The 21,304-nt window shown below is 42.9% G+C and overlaps 1 protein-coding gene across 1 annotated transcript in view; it reads left to right on the forward strand.

Moving 5' to 3' along the window:
• The window catches only part of LOC138284101 (CDC42 small effector protein 2-B-like), a 228,308-nt gene that overhangs the window by 145,348 nt on the left and 61,656 nt on the right, over positions 1-21,304 (forward strand). Inside the window, exon 3 of the mRNA XM_069222532.1 lies at positions 4,260-4,361. Coding sequence (XP_069078633.1) covers positions 4,260-4,361 — 102 coding nt within the window. The remainder of the gene's footprint in view (positions 1-4,259; positions 4,362-21,304) is intronic.

Genomic DNA, 21,304 nt, shown 5'->3' on the forward strand with positions numbered 1-21,304 from the left:
AAAATGGCAAATTTGTGTTGGAAAATTGGGTTTTCTGATTCAAGTCTGCCTGTTCCTGAAAGCTGGGAAGCTGGTGAGTTTAGCACCGCAAACCCTTTGTTGATGCCATTTTCAGGGGAAAAACCACAAGCCTTCTTCTGCAGCCACTTTTTCCCATTTTTTTGAAAAAAACGAACTTTTCACTGTATTTTTGCTAATTTCTTGGCCTCCTTCAGGGGAACCCACAAAGTCTGGGTACCTCTAGAATCCCTAGGATGTTGGAAAAAAAGGACGCAAATTTGGCTTGGTTAGCTTATGTGGACAAAAAGTTATGAGGGCCTAAGCGAGAACTTCCCCAAATAGGCAAAAAAAGGCCTGGCACAGGAGGGGGAAAAGGCCTGGCAGCGAAGGGGTTAAAGAAGTTGAAGCATACAGTGGTTATTGTCCTTTGCACCGCATCTTCAAACCAGCAGGACAGGTTTTGGTTTATATTGTCAGGTAACTGCTTAAATCATCATCTTAAGGCATCTACCGAGATTCATTGCTTTATTTGTTTGGAATATATTTACCCTGATCAGCACAGGTATCTCTCTATTTATCCTCTTAAAAAATCTTGTCTGCAATCAGTATTTTGATATCTGTATTTAACTTTGATAACAACATATTAGATGACCTCCTTTCTTTGCCAAGATTTCAGTAAGGCTGTAATAGTTGCTTACATCTTGATGTGGACCCTGCTGTGCAGTGCCTATTGAAGCAGGAGCAGAGCAAGCTTGAGTGGAAACAATAGCCTAATTTCTCGTACCATCAGCTTTATTTATTGTTTTGGTCCTATCCCAAGCACCTTTTCAAATGTGGTGTAATTCAACCCCATAAAAAAATCTGGAACTTGTTCTAGCTCTAAACGTAAATTGTGCTGATAGTTTTGTGTAACACTCCTGAGAATATTTATTGATAAAAAGTTTATCAAAAGTAATATCACCATTGCTTGACATCACCAGTGTGATTTGTTTCACGCATTGTCAATAATGCTTCTTAGTTCTATGTTAGAGGTTTTCATATAGTTCAGATTGTTCCATTCAGTTGTCTTATACTAGATATAGCCTCACCCTGTATATAAACACTTAAATTGCCTCCCCAGTCGTGATAATAAGATACTCCACTATTAAGATTTCCTAAATAAGTCTTCAGTTGCATCTTTTAACTTACCATTTGGGGCCAAATCATAACAGTGGTTGCATTCCTCATCCAATTAATTATTGGTGTCTTGGCAGCTGGCACCTCATCATGAAATTGAAATGTGAATTGTTGTAAATTGCGCAATAAACAAAGCACCACATCAGACATACAAAGGATTTAATTTTAAAACTGTGTGCTATGCCACAGGCTTGGGGAAACTTACCATAGACAGGTTAAGCAGTAATAAGATTATCTTGAGTTCACAAAAACCGATAATTCATGCCCCCAACTTTTTTTATTCATCTACAGGTGTTAAGGGAAGCGGGTGTAAGTGCAGGTGAATGTGAACCGAATTTAGAGCTATTGACAGATGACAACATGGTTCTGAAAGAAGTGTCCATAGTGTCCACGCTCTGGCAGAGCAAGTAGCGTTACTTGCATTGAGTGAATTCTGCTAAAGACAAGCTCTGCAAATGTAGCAGAGGTATTTTCCTAATTTTTCCAAGTGTCTCTCACATAAGGATGATTTCCATATATGATTTGGGAGTGTACAGAGATTCAGGTCTTCTGGGAAGAAGTCACCACAGTCTTGTTAGAGGTGTTGTACTGACACCAGTTTCTAACCCATTGTGTCTAGCTACTTGGGTTTGCTGAAGACTTGGAGCTCACCAAGTAGATCAAGTCCAATGATCAACTTTTGGTTGCTCCTGGCTCAATGTAACAGTGCACGAAAATGCAGGAATACAGACACATGGACAGTTGGGGAGTCGCCCTGTGGCATGGATGAGTTCCTGTTGATGGAGGTTACAAAGGGGTTCCCTCTTAAACATGCCACGATCTGGTGTCTATGAATGGAATATTTTAAGCTTGGCCTGATAAGTTTGTGGACAATAATTTATTTATATTTTTGGGAATTACTTAACTATGCATTTTAGGTATAGGAGAGTGATTATTATATAATATAGTTCGATCAGTTCACCAAACACAGTGATTCTTATTTACCTAAGTGCAGACAGGGCCTTTGTGTTTTGTAGCACTGAATCATGTTTCCTAGAGGGAAATATAATATCTGCGTGTACACCCTTTGTATAGTATGTGTTATGAGGAATTTACTCATTTTACCCTGTATGCAGTTTCTTAATTAAAAAAGAATAGGTGAAAGTGGATTCAACAAAAAGTTGAATTTAGTAAAGAATATCGTGGAAAGTTTTCTTGGTAGCCTCACTGCTGAGATGTTTGTACGCTGCAGTGCCAGGCACTAATTCCCACTGGTTGTACTCACGTTTACCAAATATTTCTTGGACATAGCTAACGATATTTTTGTCGCTTATGGGCATGACCTTCATGTGTTTAGAGAGAGACCTTCAGAACACACTTTTGTGTCGTTTATATCTCATAATTTATTTCTGTTATTACAAGAGCAATTAAAATCATTGCAAGGTACAATTGAAATAGCGCCATTGAAGAACGAAAACAATGACATGATGCAAATGTTAAAAATACTAGGTTGCTCACAAGTCAGCATAAATAGCAACGTATTCATTTAATATGTGATTTAATGTATATATTTCATTTTCGTATGTATCACAAGTTAAATATTGCTAGGAAGTATGATTTTACGATTAGCATCTAGGAGAATATTGTAATTGCGTACCTTCTGTTTAGCCCAAGAATAATCGTAAAAGTTAAATTTTATTTACAGCAAATGAATCAGTAGAATCGCAAATACTGGGAACCGCCGACATTGCCTGTACTTAATTTTTTTGAAGATTGAGAAAATCAATTGTTACAAAGCCTTCTGTAATAAGGACAGCGCTCTTATTCGAGCATTGGTCAGATGTGTCCACAAGCTTATTTCCAGCATCTAGTGCCTAAAATCCACCCCGATATCCAACGTAAAGGCATTTCAAACAAAGGGCCATAAATAGTGCGTTGGAATCTCATCCCTCTGGTGCCTAAATGTATTGATATTTTAGGGCCATACTAGAAGCTCTTGCAACCTCATCCCTGGTTATTTCAATACTTCCCCGAAACTATCTATTGAGGTTCGTCTTGAGTAATGCACAGGTCTGCCGGATATGATTTAGACAGAATAACCCTTGGTTGAGCCAGCCAGTCCACACGTTTGTGTTTAAATTAATACTCACACACATGCTTTACAGTATATACATATCTTCTGAGTTTTTACCTGCTCTCCTTTCTTGGCCTGTTTGAGGGATATATGGGGTTCTGCAGATACTTTGGTACCTAAGCCTATCTTTGTAACTGTTTTGAGATATGCTTGCATTCTTCTGTAGTTGAATTTACAAGCTGATGTATTTGAATTGTATGTGTTGCATTTTTGGAGTGCAGATTTGAAAATCGCCCTACATGGTCCATGCCTGCACACATACAATTGGTAGTATCTCCAACAACGACGATCATTTTCACTAGATTCAATCTCCGTATTTTTTGGAAATCTGCTTTGACCCTCTGCTGGACTTAGTCTCTTGTTCTTAATAAACTTTTCGAAATGTACCTCTGAGGTTGTTCAGCTTATGCGTCAAATGAAATAACACATTGTTTTCTGCTTCTCCCGTGTTCGTTCGGATTAGTACGATATTGTTATCTCATCATGTATTTAAACGAGTGTGAACTATTTTAGTGGTTTTCCTCTGCGCACAAACCATTCTGCTGTACAGTGTTTAATATTTTTTCAAAGATCCTCATACAACAAGGACACTGTCTGGTTGCTCTGTGTGAGGAACTATAAAGCCTGTCGGTGGTCTTTGAGTGTTTTCAAGAAGCCTTAAGTCTGCTTTGTTAATACAGGTAATTGTAAGTAATGTTTTTGATCCTTCTGGTACACATTAACAGGTCTCCTACCTGATCCTCGTTTAATAAATGTTGAAGTAGCACTCGGACCTTAGCAAGGCTCCTACCTCTAAATAAAAAAGAAAAAAAAAATTGTAACGATGACTGACGAAACCCTGTTCTCATGCTAGGAGCCACTAACAGTAAGGCATTCAAAAAAGAGCTGCCGTTAAAATCAAATCAGTGTTTAATACAATTGGACCTCTACCTGCCACACACATGAAGTATTTTGCACGTTTATGTTTTAGAAGCGGCGTCGGCGAATAGACCGAAGCATGATTGGAGAGCCTATGAACTTTCAGCATACTTCGCATGTGGGATTCGGAGATGAGGACTCGTCGTACAGATCGGTAAATATACGCTACCCTTATCTTATTTCTAATTTGCAGTATCTTCTCACTGACTAGGCTGTAAATGTTCCCTCTAGTTCTCTTGACATTAAGTGAACAAATTGAGAATAACCCATGTTTTGAACCAAAATCCCTTAAAACACTGTTCCCAGATCCCTTTAGGAAGGCTATGTTATTGTTGCCGGGGTAGCACTGTTGAAGACTTAGGGGGTCATCGACCACGGGAGCACCGCCAAAAGGCTGGCGGTGCTCCCACGAGCATTCTGACCGCGGCGGTTCAGCCGCGGTCAGAAGCGGAAAGTCGGCGGTCTCCCGCCGACTTTCCGCTGCCTGGTGGGAATCCTCCATGGCTGCGGAGCGCGCTCCGCAGCCATGGGGATTCTGACACCCCCTACGGCCATCCTGTTCCTGGCGGGTCTCCCGCCAGGAACAGGATGGCGGTAGGGGGTGCCGCGGGGCCCCTGGGGGCCCCTGCAGTGCCCATGCCCATGGCATGGGCACTGCAGGGGCCCCCATAAGAGGGCCCCGCAAAGTATTTCAGTGTCTGCCATGCAGACACTGAAATACGCGACGGGTGCAAACTGCACCCGTCGCACCCCTGCAACTACGCCGGCTCAATTCTGAGCCGGCGTCCTCGTTGCAGGGGCATTTCCTCTGGGCCGGCGGGCGCTCTTTTGGAGAGCGCCCGCCGGCCCAGAGGAAATGTTAGAATGGCCGCCGCGGTCTTGTGACTGCGGTGCGGTCATTTGGCGGCGGAACCTTGGCGGACGGCCTCCGCCGTCCGCCAAGGTTAAAATCAGGCCCTTAATGTTCTGCACAAGGACAGGGGTGTGTGTAAGTCTGGGTGCAGTGAACCCCGGAGATGACGATTGGAATCCTTGTACTGTTAAAGCACGGATATTTTCACGAACAGTCCCATACATCAGAACCTAAACCTTCTCATATTCAGCAACTGATTAAAAGTAATGTGAACAGGCCACTGTGCGACCCTTGTCCTTGTTCTGCCTTCCATGTAGAAGGGCGCTACTTCTGTCTATAATCAAAATGACGCTAGTTGTCCTTTTATAAGGATTCATTATTTAGTTCTTGCATGTCTCCCAAGATGTTTGTTCTATAATGGCGGATTCCACACAAGTTGGTTGCTTTCAAAATGTTTCATAATTTATATGACCTGCTGCATATCAAACAGTTGTTTTCAGTTTATGACTTACTAACCGCACCATATCGCAATAGATTGATAGACGTACTGCATTGTCATATTCTCAGCACCTGTATCTTCACTTAAACCGCCTATCCTATAAATATAACGTTAACTTCTTTCTGTCTCCATCTCTTTTCCATACCGCACTTGGTATTATTTCTGTATTTATTGTTTAAAACTGTCGTCACTTCAGTATTCACGAATTTTCAATGCTCATGTGGATTGTGAAAGCCAGTAAGAACTACCTCTAGGGTGCCCAAAAAATCAGGAGAGCTTGAGGCTGCCAAGCGCTCATTAAAAAAATTTCTCTTAATTTGTTAAATTTAATAAGCCCACTCTTTGACTGTCGCGGAGACAACTTATAATACATTTACTAGGACCACTCTTTGACTGATGGTGAGGCATCTTTCAGCCAGTTCGTCATTACTGGGTGTTTGTCGACCAGAGATGCTATGTCTATGAGGCTCTTGTGCCAGATACAAAGAGACAGGTTGCATACAATGATTGCAAATTGCGCACAGACCTTTGGCGATCTGTCACTGATTTGAGATGCAAACCATGTACAGCACCCTCAAAGTAGCTCTCAGAGGTAAAGCTAAGGCCAGTATGTCAATCTGTGCATATTAAAGAAGGCAACACTGTTCATTCCAGTACCCTTAGAGTGCCAACCAGCCAAACCTATCGAAGGACCTCATGATAGCACTCGCTGTTGGCCTGTGGGGGTCTGCTACATAATCATCTGTATCCACTTTCAATCTAAGATACAAGAAGATTAAATACTTTTTGTGCCCTGCACTATCAATTGCACCACATGTGCGAACACTGGACCGTGAAAGAAGAGTGGCATCAGTAGCCTGAGCAGGAACCAATGCTGACCCACTGACGTATCGGACTGCAGGAGCCAGATTTAACATTTGTTAGTTTGGAGCGTAATCAGCCCAAGAACTGAGGAGAGCAGGGTATAGATCCAGAGCAGAGAAGAACCTCATCTGCATTTATATGTGTCTGTCTGACATTGTCCTTCCATAATAAACAGTGTTGCTTCCTGGACTCTATGCCTAGTGTCAAGGACCACCAAATATGTATCCTAGCCCCCATCATATGGGTTTTATCTCTGGTACGATTGTGTCCATTTATGTCATAATAGTACCAGTGGCATAATAATTGTCCCCCTTGACAGTTTTGGCTATTATTGGTCTAACTGTGGCATATTGGCAGCTATCTGATGTTTAGGTTCAGGCAACTAACAAATTGTGAGTGGAGTGTGCCCGTATGAATCAGATGGTGATCTGTGAATGTAAACCCATGTTGTATGTTGTCGAACACCTAAAGAAACTGCTTAAGTCTTGTTTGAAGTCGCAGATGCAAACCCTTTCCTATTTTTGGGCCGTTCCTCTGACAAGGCCTCATCACGCCTAGTCTTCGGGTAAGTTAAAGAGGGCCCAACAGATCTGGGAGAGTTTGAGATCCGAAGCCTTTGGCAGAAATCTGATGACACATCAACCTGGTGGATTTGCTGGATATTTGTTTGCCATTCTGGTCTGGATGTCCAGGCTGCAATATGGGCTTTGGTGCACATGTTCATGAAGCACTACTTACCTGACAGGGAGGTTCAACAGTAAAGGCATTTTGCCCGTTCAGTCATGCAGGATTTTCTGATCCTAACCCTTCCGCAGGACCACGCCTTCGGGAGGTACTGCTTTGGAATCTATCCACAAGGTGAGGCATCTGCCACTGTAGGTATCCATCAGTTAACAAAATACTTACCTTTGGTAGTGTTCTTTCTAATGGATACTCTATCTTACTGCAGGTTTCTCACTGCCTTCCCTGCTCCCCATTCTGTGGAATTGTCATTTTCTCCACCTAAAAGATCCCAAATTAGAGATTCGCACACTGGTATATCTGTTTAATTGTTGGGCTTAGTGTCTTCGGGCGCACAGTGCCAGGAAAGCAACCAACATCGTTATACAGGGTTGGGTCTTCTATGTGGCTGTGATCATCACTTCAGGGCAGAACGAGATATACGTAGAGCTGGAGTATGACACCTAAAGGTGCATGGGGGCTATGCTGTAAAAAATCTTCCAGATCCATTTTGGCATCTAGGGTTATTCACAAGGTGAGAAAGATGCTGTTAGATGGAATAGCCACTAGAAAGATAGTTTTGAAAGGTAAGTAATTTGTTCATATTATTTGTTGAAATGTATACACCCTCTGCTTAGACACTTGATATCAATGTCTCTCATGTTCAAGTAGTGTTCTTAGAACAATTTTGTAATTCGTTTGAAGATAAAACTGATTTGTAGGCAGCCTAAAGTGTTGAGTCCTTAACGTGTTATGCCATATAAAGTAGGTAGCAGTTAAATCTAGTTTGACTATCAATACAGAAAAAATCATGGTCTCGCACTTTAACTGGAGCAGCATTAATGAATGGCGACTGATGCTCATAAATATTTTTTATTGCTAGTGACTGATGTGTTTGCAAAACAAAGTTCACATGAAACGTTTTTTGTAGAGTAATAAATGTAATATAGTGTTCAAGTGGCAGTAATGTTACTACATCTTTAACCTGCCGGTGGTAACAGTCATTGTGGCATTAGAACTCAGCTGTGATGCTTTATTACATTGGGGGCTGAGTATAATTTTATGATTGGATTAGTGGTGTCACAAGCATTATTTAGATATAGAGCTATTTATAAATTTATAGTTAGGACCTAGTTTCCGTATGAAAAGCGTTTTTTGTTTTTATAACTTTGGCACCATTTGATGAAGCTTCATGAAATTTTCAAAACTAGTTCACCACGCAATTCAGCTTCTGTTTAGAATGTTTCAGGGTGATTTGTCAAGTGGGGGGGTCAAGAAAAAGAGGAGTATCTCAAAAACATTTTCCCCATGCAATTTCCCACAGGGATTTTACACTGTACTACAACCCGAACCGCTGGACGGAATTACACCAAATTTGGCAGAAAGCTAGATCTTGGTCCAGAAGGATCTCTTTGTGTAATTTGGTGCAAATCTGTTTAGTAGATTTGGAGTTCTTAAAGTAAAAACATAAATGTATATTCAGAGACGTGGAGGACCTGCAGATCCGACTGATCTCATGATGAGATCTCATAGAACTGTCCCCCTCTGTTTTGGCGTTCCCACCCCCAGGATATAGCAGTTTCCCTGCCACCTTTAGCACGAGCAGTGAAGCCTGTGTTTTGCTCTCAATTTGCGGGAGCAATTTCAAAGCTCCTGCTAAGCAAGAGCAAACATAAAGTCCACTCCCAGTAAGCAGGAGCATGAAAAATGGTCCCGCCCGCTGGGAGTGGATTTCAGATCTGTTTCTTTGCCCACGAGTAATAATTATCTTCTTATTACTTGAGATAACTCTATAGCTGTTGAATTTCTATGTTTTTGTATGTGCAAAGTCAGAACCTAACTATAACATCCCTGTAACCTTTGTTTTTTTTAATGTGTGTGTGTGTGTGTGTGTGTGTGTGTATATTCACTAACAAAAAAAAAAAAAGTTGCTGGGACGTTTGTTAGGCTCTCATTTTAAACTTACTTAAATAATAGAAATTCACCTGTTCTAGAGTTTTCTCGAGTAAATATAACTCGTGCCCTAAGGTAAGTATAATTTGCTCCCCTGCCATGCACAGTTTTTTTCACCATAAACGTTACTGTAAATATTACCTTTATTTTTTTTTCAGTGAATTTGTACAGTTTTGTAAAATTCTATTTCCTAACTGTAGCCTCCCTGTACCTTTGTTTTTTTCAGTGAATTTCCATGTTTTTTTAACATATAGTAATTTTCATTATTCTATGTCTCTCAAACCACCGCCACATACAGCCTCCGGCCGTTCGCGGTGGTGATCGGCCACGCCTTGAGACCAACCCCCCCTATAACCACCCAACCCTACACTGCTCATGGCCTTTCGTCCGTGCACAGCGGGAGTTGGCCGCAACCTGTCTCTCTGGATGTGAAAATAGGTGTGAGAAGGTGTATCTGGGGGCATTGAATGGCTGTGAGAGTGCATGCATCAGTGTCTTAGCGGGTGCGCCAGTGTCTGTGCAGGTCTGTGAGTGGGTGCTGAGGGTGTCAGTGGGTGTGTGAGTGTCTTAATGGGGCTGTGAGTGGGTGCACGAGGGTCTGAGTGGGTCTGTGAGTGCGTAAGGGTCTGAATGGGTGTGTGAGAAAGATTGAAAAAGAGAAAGAGTGAGGGAGAGAGTTTTTTAGGATTTGGTGGATGATATACTTAGAATGAGATTTCTGGACGAATTGAAAAGAAAAATGTATTTGTAAATTAAAAAGAGTGATATCACCTTTCAGTATGAACCTTACACTTTTGAAGTTTAAAGGAAATGAAAGGCAGGAAATGATCAGACATACCTGGAGTAGAACCCTCAACTGTCAATGTGAGGGTTTGAGACCTTAACCATTAGGCTACAAGTGCTCCTTACTGTGCTTTGTCCAGACATAACTATGACATTCAGCTCTAACACTTCAAGAGGAAAGAGACGAGAATGTTCCATTACTAGGAAGGATTAACAGTATAAACACTAGTAAATAGCGGTCTCACTGCCTTGAGGCTTTGAACCATCAGCCTGCTGAGTGACATTCCAAGAGCGTTGCCAGTGGGTCAGAAGAGACTGTTCTGCCTTGCATAAAAACATAACAGTAGCATTCAAACCCTACATATTGATACTCTGACTCTTTGAAGTCATTGCATGGAGAGACCATGCAATGACAATCTCTCTCTCATCCCTTTACGGGATGGAAGAGGGAGAGTGACAGGACTGGGGGTGAAGGGGCTCAAGTCCTCCGGGGTCTTAGTCGGCTCCCCGCATCCTGCAGCAGTGAGTGTTGCTCCCAGAGGCAGGGAGCTGCTTTTGAAAGCAGCTCCCTGCTTCTGGGAGCAATGTTTTCATCTGTCTTCTCTGCACGCATATTTGCGTGCAGTGATGACAGATGAAAACTCCTCTGTCAGAAAGCAGACTTTGTTTGCTTTTGCTTGGTGGGGGCTGTCAGCACCCACAAAGCAAAAGCAAACTGCTATGTCACGGGGTTGGGCACCCCAGGACATAGCAGAATAGCCAGCCCTGGTGAGTGGTGGTCCCCAGGGCCATCATTGGCTCTTCATGGGGGGGCTGGTTTGCCCCCCTCCAATGTTACACATCACCGGGGAGGTGGTGGTGGTCCCCCGGGGCTTGGGGTCCAAAACAGACCCCCTTCATTCTTTTTATTATAGCCCCAGGAAGGTGGTGGTTCCCATTGGAGGGAGAAAGGGAGGGCTGCGCACTCCCCCGCATTGTTTGTCTTAAGTGCCCTGGGGAAGTGCGGTCCCCAGGGCTGCGGGGAGGCTAGGTAGCACCCTCCTCGCATTAAATTAACAATGCCCGTGGGACTTGGCCCGCCTGGGGGCTTCAGAATACCAACACCAGAGCTAGGTTGCCAGGGTAACTCTACACTGGCCCTTTGGTTTTTATTTATTTTTGGCTTTTTTTTGTGGGTCGAGTCCCAAGATGGCTGCCAACACTTACTGGTTTGTCGTGCTGGCAGCCAATCAGAGCTATGCATTTCCCTGCACAAGCTCGTCTTTTTTTCATGAAGTCGTTGTCAGAATGTATTTTCCCTTTAGTATCTCAAAACCACTAAACGGTTTTGCACCACAGTCTGCGTACCGAAAGCTAGCCTTCTGACAAATTTGTATAATTCCATCCAGTGGTTTGAGCTTTAGTCCTATCTAAATGGCAAACACAACTTTCTTGACACCCCTATTTTCTCGGCCCCCGCTTGGTGGATCACCCCGAAAATTTCCGTGATCAACAAGAATCACTGGCACACTTTCTTTGGAAAATTTTGTTAAGATTCGACAAATGGTGTCAAAGATATAGGTAAGTCAAAAAACGCTTTTTCTATGGAAACATGGTCCTAACTATAACTACCTAGTGGTGGCCGCCACTAGGTAATATAAGTGTATATGTATATACTCATTTAAATTTAGGAATTAAATGTTTTTTTACAGATGTTTCAGAATTACCATACGATACAACAGTTTTATGGTAACTTTGCACTATTGTTATACGGTTTCTACTAAGATAGTAGGACTGAGTCTGTCCACACCATTAGAAACTGTCTGCCCAATTTCTGCCTAGCTCACAGTGCCTCACCTGAACCTAGCAGGGTGGAAGGTGATTATGGCAACCTAAACATGACACTCTGACTCCCCAGCAAAGTTATGGAAACAGTTCTCGCCCTTTCGTTGTACAACTCTTGCATTCCCAGCCAAAGACACAAAAACTGAGTTTTCAGTACATTTATTGAAACAAATGTAATCTTGCATAAAGCGAATGATATGACAATTAGGCATTAGGCAGATAAAACAAAGAAAGGTAAACCGCCTAATAAACATTTTGAAGATGATGAAAATTCCACCGTTGGTAAATTTGTTCTAGAGGTTCCTACCCAACCCTAAGATTATGCTAAGAGCATAGCAGGTATGCTCCTCTGCCTGGCCCGATCTAAGTGATTAGCCTTAGCCCATACCAGGAGTCGACCTGCGCTGTAGATGGCAATCCTCTTGGGAGCTGGTAGATCAGTGCCAGCAGAGCTGCATGTCGAACACAGCATTCATCCCAGGACGGTTGTGGCTGGAGTGCCCTCTGCCATTATACTGTGTTGTAAGCACAGCTCTGATGTAATGTTGTGTCTAGATATTAGAAACTGTCTCCTTAACGGGGGTAACACAAGGACTAGAATATCATGTACAGTTTTCCTAGCTTTGAGCAGATCGTACTGATTGGATGTCATGCAAAGGCTAACTAAACAAGCAACTCGTACAGCATATTTCTAGAAGAATATTCTACAAGGAATGTGTATATAATGTCATTGCAAAAAGCCCATTGAGCCCATTAAAACATGTCAATTTGCTTGAAAAATAAGGGCCAATCTTAAGTCTGTGGAAGAGCCCCTGATGTCAGTAGTAACGGAATCTACAATGGATCCTGCAGACATCACAACCCCCAGAGCCTCGATGAGTAATTCAAAGGAAGAGACATGATCGAGAGCCTCAGCATCCCCCAGTGAAGCAGCATCCTGTGCAAAGTCTGTAGCAGGTGAGCTAAAAGCAGGGAATCCTGGACCCGTAGCATCAAAATCCATGAAAGATGGCTCGTAAAAGGTATCCTGAAGCAATTGTAGTCTCAAAGGACAACTCCATAAATGAGCTTTCAACAGAAACATTAGCAGATTCATGTCCATAGATAGTACCATTTGCGTTGCAAGACACATATCCAGGGCACAGTCGGAATAGCACCAAAGACAGCGGAACACAGGCTACACGCAATAGAACCATACTTGCCAGAAAGACAGACCAGTTTTCATTTAGTTCCTCCAACAAAGATACGCCAAAGTACTGTATTATGCTTTTGCCACACAGTTGTACTTGTGGTAGTTCCATCACTGTTTGGCTTTGAAATGGTTCATCCTTTTTGGAACAGAAAGAGAAGTAGCAAAACACACCAATTAACGACAAGGCAAGTGATATGCTCCAAATACACTCAAACACGGAGTGTATAAATGATGGACTCACTCAGAAAACAGTCTGGAAGGTGCTGACAAAACCAGACCCAAACACCTTGGAAAAGTGTACAACACTTACGTTGTTAGAAACATTAATGATTAGAAGCAATAATGGTGATTCACAAGTTCACCAAAGTGCCTTGGAAGTTGATGTTTAAAAGCGATTTCGGAAGACGATCTTGCCACTTGCAATTAGAAGGTTTCATAGGCAGATGTAAGTGCCACGTGTTTTTGAAACAATGGTGCTCTTAGTCTGCTCAGCTTGATGAAGTTAACATTAAAGGTAGGAATGGAAGTCAACAAACTTGCTACCCTTATCTCGTGTGTTGGGAGGTACTTCACCACATCACTATTTGAGTAACGGAACCCACTTAAGGGACAACTGCTCTCATACCACAATAGCTTTCTTAATTCAGCATCAAGTAACTTCCGTTCAAAAATAATTGAAACACTGGGCGAACCGAGGAGATGGGAACTGCCTTCAGGTAACATGCCAGATTGTATACTGCACGCATTGTCACTTGTTTACAAATCATTGAGTGGCTTACAGAAATTTCATAAGCGCTTCCACTGAGAAAGACTTTCCTTTCCCAGCTCATACGTTTGTAATCGAAAGGTAATTCCAACGCCTCATCTATAGAACTCTCACCTAAAGCCTCAAATCTGCCCACTGGAAAATTTTCAAACATGATGTAAACTGAAACGTGGAACTTGGCAAATAGATAACTCTGTTTCTTAACCATATTGCAGATGGTGTTTCGGCCACTTGCATTTGCTAATTTTTTGTTCCCCAAAACTGATTTTAAATCAGTTGTTTCTTTGCAATATTTTGTAGCCTTTAATGGCTAGTTTGGAAACAAATTAATTTGAGTAAATTAACTTAGTAGCGGTCTTGCTTTTGTTGATGATAATTTAAAATAATAAGATACTGGATCTGAAGTATCATACCCAGAAAAATATGTTAGTATGTTTTGGAACTCACTAGTTGTGCAGTGTTGCCATTGTGTGTAATTGAAAATTGTACACGGGTACTAGCACTATGTAGGCAATGGTGTGCATAGTCAAACATTTCACAGTCATTGGCTGAAATCATGTACATAACTTCACTATAAAATACAGTATAATATTCAAGCTCAGAAAGCATTGAAGAAACTGTTTCACATCCCTTTCATCAGATACAACACCTGGTGTGATCACATCGTCCATTGTAACCCTAAAGACATATGCAATTTGAAAAATCTCTGTAGGACCAAAACTATCATATGGAATCTCTTTTCATATGGAACTGAAACAGCAGAAATGTTCACCAGGGACAGGTCTGTGGGAAGACAAATTAGGCTCCAATACCTCATCTACCAGTTCAACAGCAGAGCGTTCTAGAAGATAATACTCATGTACAAGCAAGAAGAAAAAAAGTGACAAATCCAGTCCACAAGAAAAGAGCAAACAAGGCAAGGATAACCCACAAACAGGACCAATGATGGATCACATAAATGTATTTAAACCAGTGAAAAAGCTTATGTATACCGTGAAGAGAAGTAGAGTCTGAAGAAACGTTGTGAATCTCAACAAAGTACCCTGAAGCAGTCTTTGTGACGATAGGAGCCGCAGCAGGTTAAAGAGAACTGGTAGACGCCTCTCAAGGAGGTTCATCATAAACAACTCCATTGCTCTGAGAAGTAGTACAGAACTGTAGACTTACATCTTGTGCGTTTCTTGTGTTTGTAGCGGTAATTGGAATCAACTGAAGTTCATTCTCTGCCGTTCCCAACCAAGGGGAAAAAAGTGGATGATGTTCAATGCTTGAAGAGGAATTTACTGTATGGTAGTGAGAGGGGATAGGGAACTACCCAGGAGTCATCAAGCCCTTCTGTGTAGAATCGGCCACATGATGCAATTTGACTTCATCAACGGAGGCAAAGCATTTGTCTTTACAACCAGCAAGCGGTGGCAAAATCACCATTCTGGTACCTTGAATTCCAAGGACTGGCACCGGTGCACAGTATGATGGGCCAACTTCTTTCTTCACTGCATCTTTTCTCAAACCAGATCCCCAACTTTTGGAATCCAGCCTGTGGGTGCTGGGTGGTCCCCCACTCTTTCAGTGGCAGCATATAAATTAGAAAGCTCATCCCAGAAGTCTTGGAGTTCCTGTAAGACAGTGAGATGTTAATGTATGCCAAATGGTGTTTCTGCTGCAACTCTGCATGGACCATCAAGATCTGGGACATACATCTGGATGTCGATGTCAAGTAGGACTTCATCGGTGGTACAGCTACCCAAAGATCTTCTTGGCACATTATTTAATGCTCTCTGGACTCCTTAAAGGGGGTAGATCCAACTGCGACCTGAGCCTAATAGTCTAGCTGTTGAGGATTGCTTTATGTCAGCGTTCTTCCTCTCCACTTTCAAATTTTCCTCAGGATGATAAGGAGTAGAATAATGCACAGCCACACCCAGGGTTCCCATGGTATCCATGTGTGCTTTATAGTCAAAGGCAGGGTCCTGGTCCGAGTGTAATGCAACTACTGCATATGTTCCTTTGAAGACTTGCAAATCTTAAATAACGGTGCAAGCGTCATCCAATCGTTGTGGCCACACCCAGAGAAATTTGGAGCAAGAATCTAAAGTTAATAGAATTTATTTGAATGCACCTGATTTCAGGTGGCTGCAGTGTTCCAGGTATACACACTGCAGAGGTTTGTTTGGAACTAACTGGGGTGTCTGCGGCGAGTGTTTGATGGTGGAACCCTTAATTTGTTGGCAAATGTCACAGCCAAGGACATGCTGCTTTGTCTGTTTATACAGACCAGATGTTAGAAATGGGGTCTCTAGGTGGCAGTCATTTTACACCCTTTCCAAGTAGAGACCCTCTCTCTAGTAAGGGTAAGGGAGATAAACAGCTCAGATAACCCCTGCTCTCACCCCCTTGGTAGCATGGCACAAGCAGTCAGTCTTATATCAGAGGCAATGTGTAAAGTATTTGTACAAACACACACAGTAACACAGTGAAAACACCACATAAGGACTCCACACAAGTTTAGAAAAATAGCCAATATTTACCAAAATCAAACAAGACCAGAACGACAACAATCCAACATACACAAGTAGAGAAATGAATTTTTAAAATAAAGGAAGTCCATAGAAATCAATGGATGCATTGTTTTAGCACAAAGTTCCTGGTATGCATAAAAAATAAAGCCTCAAGGGCAACGGAGCGTCAGAAAAGCAGGCTATGCGCCGATTCCTTACTCACAAGTGAGGCTGTACGGCGATTCTTTATTCGCACCAAAGGTCGTGCGTCGATTTTGGGTGTGCAGCCTTGGGTCCGTGCAGTGATGTTTACAGATTTTGATGCCCAGAATCCGTGCGTGGAAATTTTCGACGCGCTGTGCGAAGAGTCCGCGTTGAGAACACACTCTGCATCATTTCTCTAGTCGCGAGGCAGGCGCTGCGTTGAATTTTCATCCACGGGACGGGCGGTGTGTCAGTTCTTCTGGTGCGCAAGTCAGGACTGTAAGCAGAAGAGCCCAGGCACTGGCAGAATAAGTCTTTGATGTCCCTGAGACTTCAGAACAGGGGGCAAGCTCAGTCCAAGCCCTTGGAGAAACTTCACAAGCAGGATTTCAGAAAGCAAAGTCTATTTCTTTCCCTCTTCAGGCAGAATCAGCAGGCTAGCACAGCAAAGCAACAGGCAGAGTGGCAGGTCCTTCTCAAAGCACCAAGCTCTTCTCTTTGGCAGAGGTTCCAATTGATCCAGAAGTAATCTGAAAGTCTGGGGTTTTGGGTCCACTACTTATACCCAGTTCTGCTGTTGAATTAGGCAAACTACAAAGGAAAGTCTCTGTTGTTCACAAGATCCTTCCTTTCCCAGGCCTGACCCCAGACACATGCAAAAAGAACAGTTGATGGACGGAATGTAGGCCAAATCAAACATTCTCCCCCAGTCACAGATCTGGGTTTAATCCATCAGTTTTTTTGCTACCATGCCATTCCAGTTTGGACCCAGCCATATGCACATCAGTCTTAACCCTGTTCCCCATGGGAACAGTCCAGCCCGAACTGCCAGGCCAGGTCCTCCCTGGACCAGAAACAAGCATCCTGGGACCGGTTTCGGGGTATCACCCCTCTTCAGCCAGGCTAGCTTGAATCTGGTGGCATTGTGAGCACAGGACCGACGTCTGGGCATACCCTTCCCACTTGGGGTGACACATGCAAAAAGAACAGTTGATAGACGGAATGTAGACCAAATCAAACATTCTCCCCCAGTCACAGATCTGGGTTTAATCCATCAGTTTTTTTTGCTCACCATGCCTTTCCAGTTTGGACCCAGCCATATGCAGATCAGTCTTGACCCTGTTCCCCATGGGAACAGTCCACCCCGGACTGCCAGGCCAGGTCCTCCCTGGACCAGACACACACCAGGGGGTTGGCGACTGCATTGTGAGAGGACAGGCGCAGCCCTTTCAGGTGTCCGCTCCTTCCTCCCCACTCTAGCTCAGGAGATGCCTCAGGATATGCAGGATACTTCTCAGCTCCTTTTGTGCACTGTCTAGAGGGAATTCACAAACAGCCCAACTGTCAGTCTGACCCAGACGTGGATTCTACAGGCAGGCAGAGGCACAGAATTGTCAAGCAAGAAAATGGCCACTTTCTTAAAGTGGCATTTTCAAACAGACAACCTAAAAACCAACTTTACCAAAATATGTATTTTTAACTTGTGAGTTCAGAGACCCCAAACTCCAAATCTCTATCTGCTCCCAATGGGAACATCCACTTAAAATATATTTAAAGGCAGTCCTCATGTTAACCTATGGGAGAGATAGTCCTTGCAATAGTGAAAACCAAATTTGACAGTATTTCACTATCAGGACATGAAAAACACATCAGTACATATCCTACCTTTTTTTAATTACTGTACTAACAATTTGTATATTGTTGTAAGCTCAACATACAAGTGGCAAACATCAGCTTTCGGCATGGTGGCTGCATTACGATGCAGTGTGTGTGTATATGGCCAGGTAGGACCATCATTGCTTAGAGGATCTAACCTAATGTATATATTGTGTGTGGTAGAGTACCATCAAGGCAGTTATTATGGTCTTGAAAAGATAGAGGTATCTCTAAGTATGCATACGCTCTGTATTGTGCAGCTGTATGCAGCTGAAATGTATTAATGTTCCCATCAACTGCTGGAAAGGTGACCCAAGAGTAGAATATTTCTGTTCTGTAGGCTGGATGAGCCTCAACACCAAATGTTAAATGACCCTGCTGGGCTGTGAGGCCATTTGCTAGCAAATGAGCAGTGAGGGGAGGTTGCATGTTTACTGCTATTACCACCCGTCGTGGGTACGCATGGTGGATATATTTGTTCAGGGATAATGTCACTAAAATGGGGATTATTCCTTTTAAAGTTCAAGCATGAACAACCTACAGCATCGGATAGGTACTACCTACCTAGCTGAGGAGGAAATCCTCAATTTCACAGACATCTCCGTATATAGTATTGACGTGCCTTTAGCACATAGTGAGACAGATACTCGGGAGGGTCTGAAAATCAGTGCCTGACCAAACGTTGGCGGCGCCATGTCACATGGGCTCTCATTATCCTAATGAGGCTGCTGGATTTGGGCAGCGGAATCACCTGAATTGTGGGGAACTGAGTCTAATCCCACACCATGTGACAACTGTTGGCCTAATCCATTTCCAGCCAACTAGCAGCACCTCATCTCTGCCCAAGAGCAGGGATGATTTGTGGCAACCGGGTGCATAACAAGATGACTTCTCATGGTGTATCAGATCTCATCCTTTTCTCTCAGTTAAATTAGTCTCACACATGCAAAGACAAACCGATGCAGAAAATGGTTCAATAAGATTTATTGAAACATCTGTGTTTTAGATAAAATGGCATAAAATGCAATAATTAGAATGATGAAACATGCTAGAAGCAAAATGGTGACAAGAAAAGTGAAACACAGGAAACGTCCCACCATATTGTCACTATGGGTAATCTATGTGGTTCCTACCTAAGCTATGTTAGAGCTCAGCATGATAAGCCCTAATCTACCCTTCAGGATTCCCCCCTGGAAAGACATCATCCCCCTATACCTGAGTAAGGAAGCCTAGTTTCTATAGAGACACCATCTCCATGTAGGCCAGAGAACCAGTATTCTCGGCAAGCAGCTGTAGCAAAGTCAATCAGCATGCAGTTGCGGTCATCTGGCTGAAATCTCCCTCTAGCGTGCATTGGGCAGAGAAGTGTTTTTATACTGAAACAACCGATGTTCTGATAAAATGTCCCCTTGTAAGGATGTGGGTGTTTCTGTGAAGATAAGAACGCAGTGTACCACTTGTGCCGGCAACCATATATCGCTGCAGCATTGAGGAAAGCACAAAGTGAAAAGAAGGTTTTGCTAAGAAACATAATGCTTTCCTCGCTGAAGGAGCAACTATATAAAGAAAATTTAACACCACCACTATTGTGGCCTTATCTGAAATAATAGAAATGGAGCAGAATAAAATGTAACTGGGCTAAAGGGCACAAGCAGCCGGCCTAGTTGCAAAAATATTTTGCCCAAAGACACCACTAAAATGGCTATACAACAGTATGATCGTGTAGAAGGTCTCCAAAGTCATCAAATGGGAGTGCGCCCAGGAAGGACTCCACATCAGCATATGTCAAATCGATCACAGGATTGGCAGAAGGATCCACAGAACAGAAGTGCACAGATGCCTCAGACGCAGGATCACCCGCTTAGGCAGCACCATTCATAGTGCCAGATGTCGTCTGACCCAAGTAGTTCACAAGCAGTGGCTCATAAGTCACCTCACAAATCAACCTCGGTCTCTTGGGGGCACAACTGTGAATGAACCCTCATTGGGAACATCAGCAGTTCCTTGTACCAAGGAGGAACTGGCTGTATAGCAAGACACACCGACGGTAGACACTTGAAGAGGCACCAAGTGCAATGAAAGACAGGTTGCACTCACCACAGGACTGATCTGAATGACAGTGACCAATCATGCTCCAATTCTTCCAGCAACGGAACACCAAAGAACTGCATCATGCGATCACGGCACAGCTCGACTGGTGGTAGCTCCATCACTCTGCTTAGCTGGGAAAGCAAAACCACTGCTATTAGGAATAGCAGCAGCAGTATTCTGCCAATCAGCACCAAAGTTACATGAAATCTGCCAAACACACTCGAAAAGAGTGAATGGATAGCTGAAGGAATAACTCTGAAGACGGTCTTGAAGGTGGAAACAAATCCAGACCCCACAGCCTTAAAGAAGTGTACAATCCCTGCAGTGCTCGAGGCATTACAAATTCTGCAGACCAGCTCTCCAAAGTGCTTGAGGAAGTTGGTATTTTAAAAGGATTGTATCTTGGCAGATGATCTTGATATTTGGAGAGTGTACGTCTCCTGTTTTTAAAACAGTGGCTTTAGTCTGATCATCTTGTCAAAATTCACATTAGTAGTATCAATGTGAGACCACATTTCTACTACTCTTATCTCTTATGTTGGGGGAAATAAAACATGTCCACAACAAGTCAAAATTTGAGAAACCAAAATTGCTTAGGCAATTCCTGTTTTCATTCCTTAGCAACTCTGATTATTCAAGACCGCATAACTTCCATTCCATATGAAATGCTGGACGAATCAAAGGCACAGGAGTAGCCATCAGAAAGAATGCCAAGGTCATGACCTCTGCATTGCAGAAACTGTGAAGGGACACCTGCTTGCAAATCATTGAATGACTAGCAGTAGTCTTACATTCGCTTCCACTTAGAAAGGCCTCTGTGTCGCCGTTCAGACACTTGAACTCAAAAGGCAACTCCCACTCTTCTTTTTCATAGCTATCTCCTAGCCGCACGTGTCTGCCCACAGCACAATGTTTCAAGCATTTTGTGAAACGAAAGGTGGAAATTTTATAACCCCATGTATAACCATACTGTTGACGGTGTCTCTGCTACGTAAAAGACCGCTTTTCTATATTAAGCATGATGTAACTTGCTTCCTTTTTTAGCCATTTTCTGTTGCTCCCAGAATAAATTAAAAGCAGCAAACAAGTCACTACTGTTTGTGTTTCCAAGGGACGCGGCTGTTTTTCTGAATCTGCAGTGTCCAACCCAGCTGTATGATGGAATACAGCTGACTTTGCCCATGTTGTAATAGG

This window comes from Pleurodeles waltl, chromosome 3_1, assembly GCF_031143425.1.
Source record: "Pleurodeles waltl isolate 20211129_DDA chromosome 3_1, aPleWal1.hap1.20221129, whole genome shotgun sequence".
NCBI lineage: Eukaryota > Metazoa > Chordata > Amphibia > Caudata > Salamandridae > Pleurodeles > Pleurodeles waltl.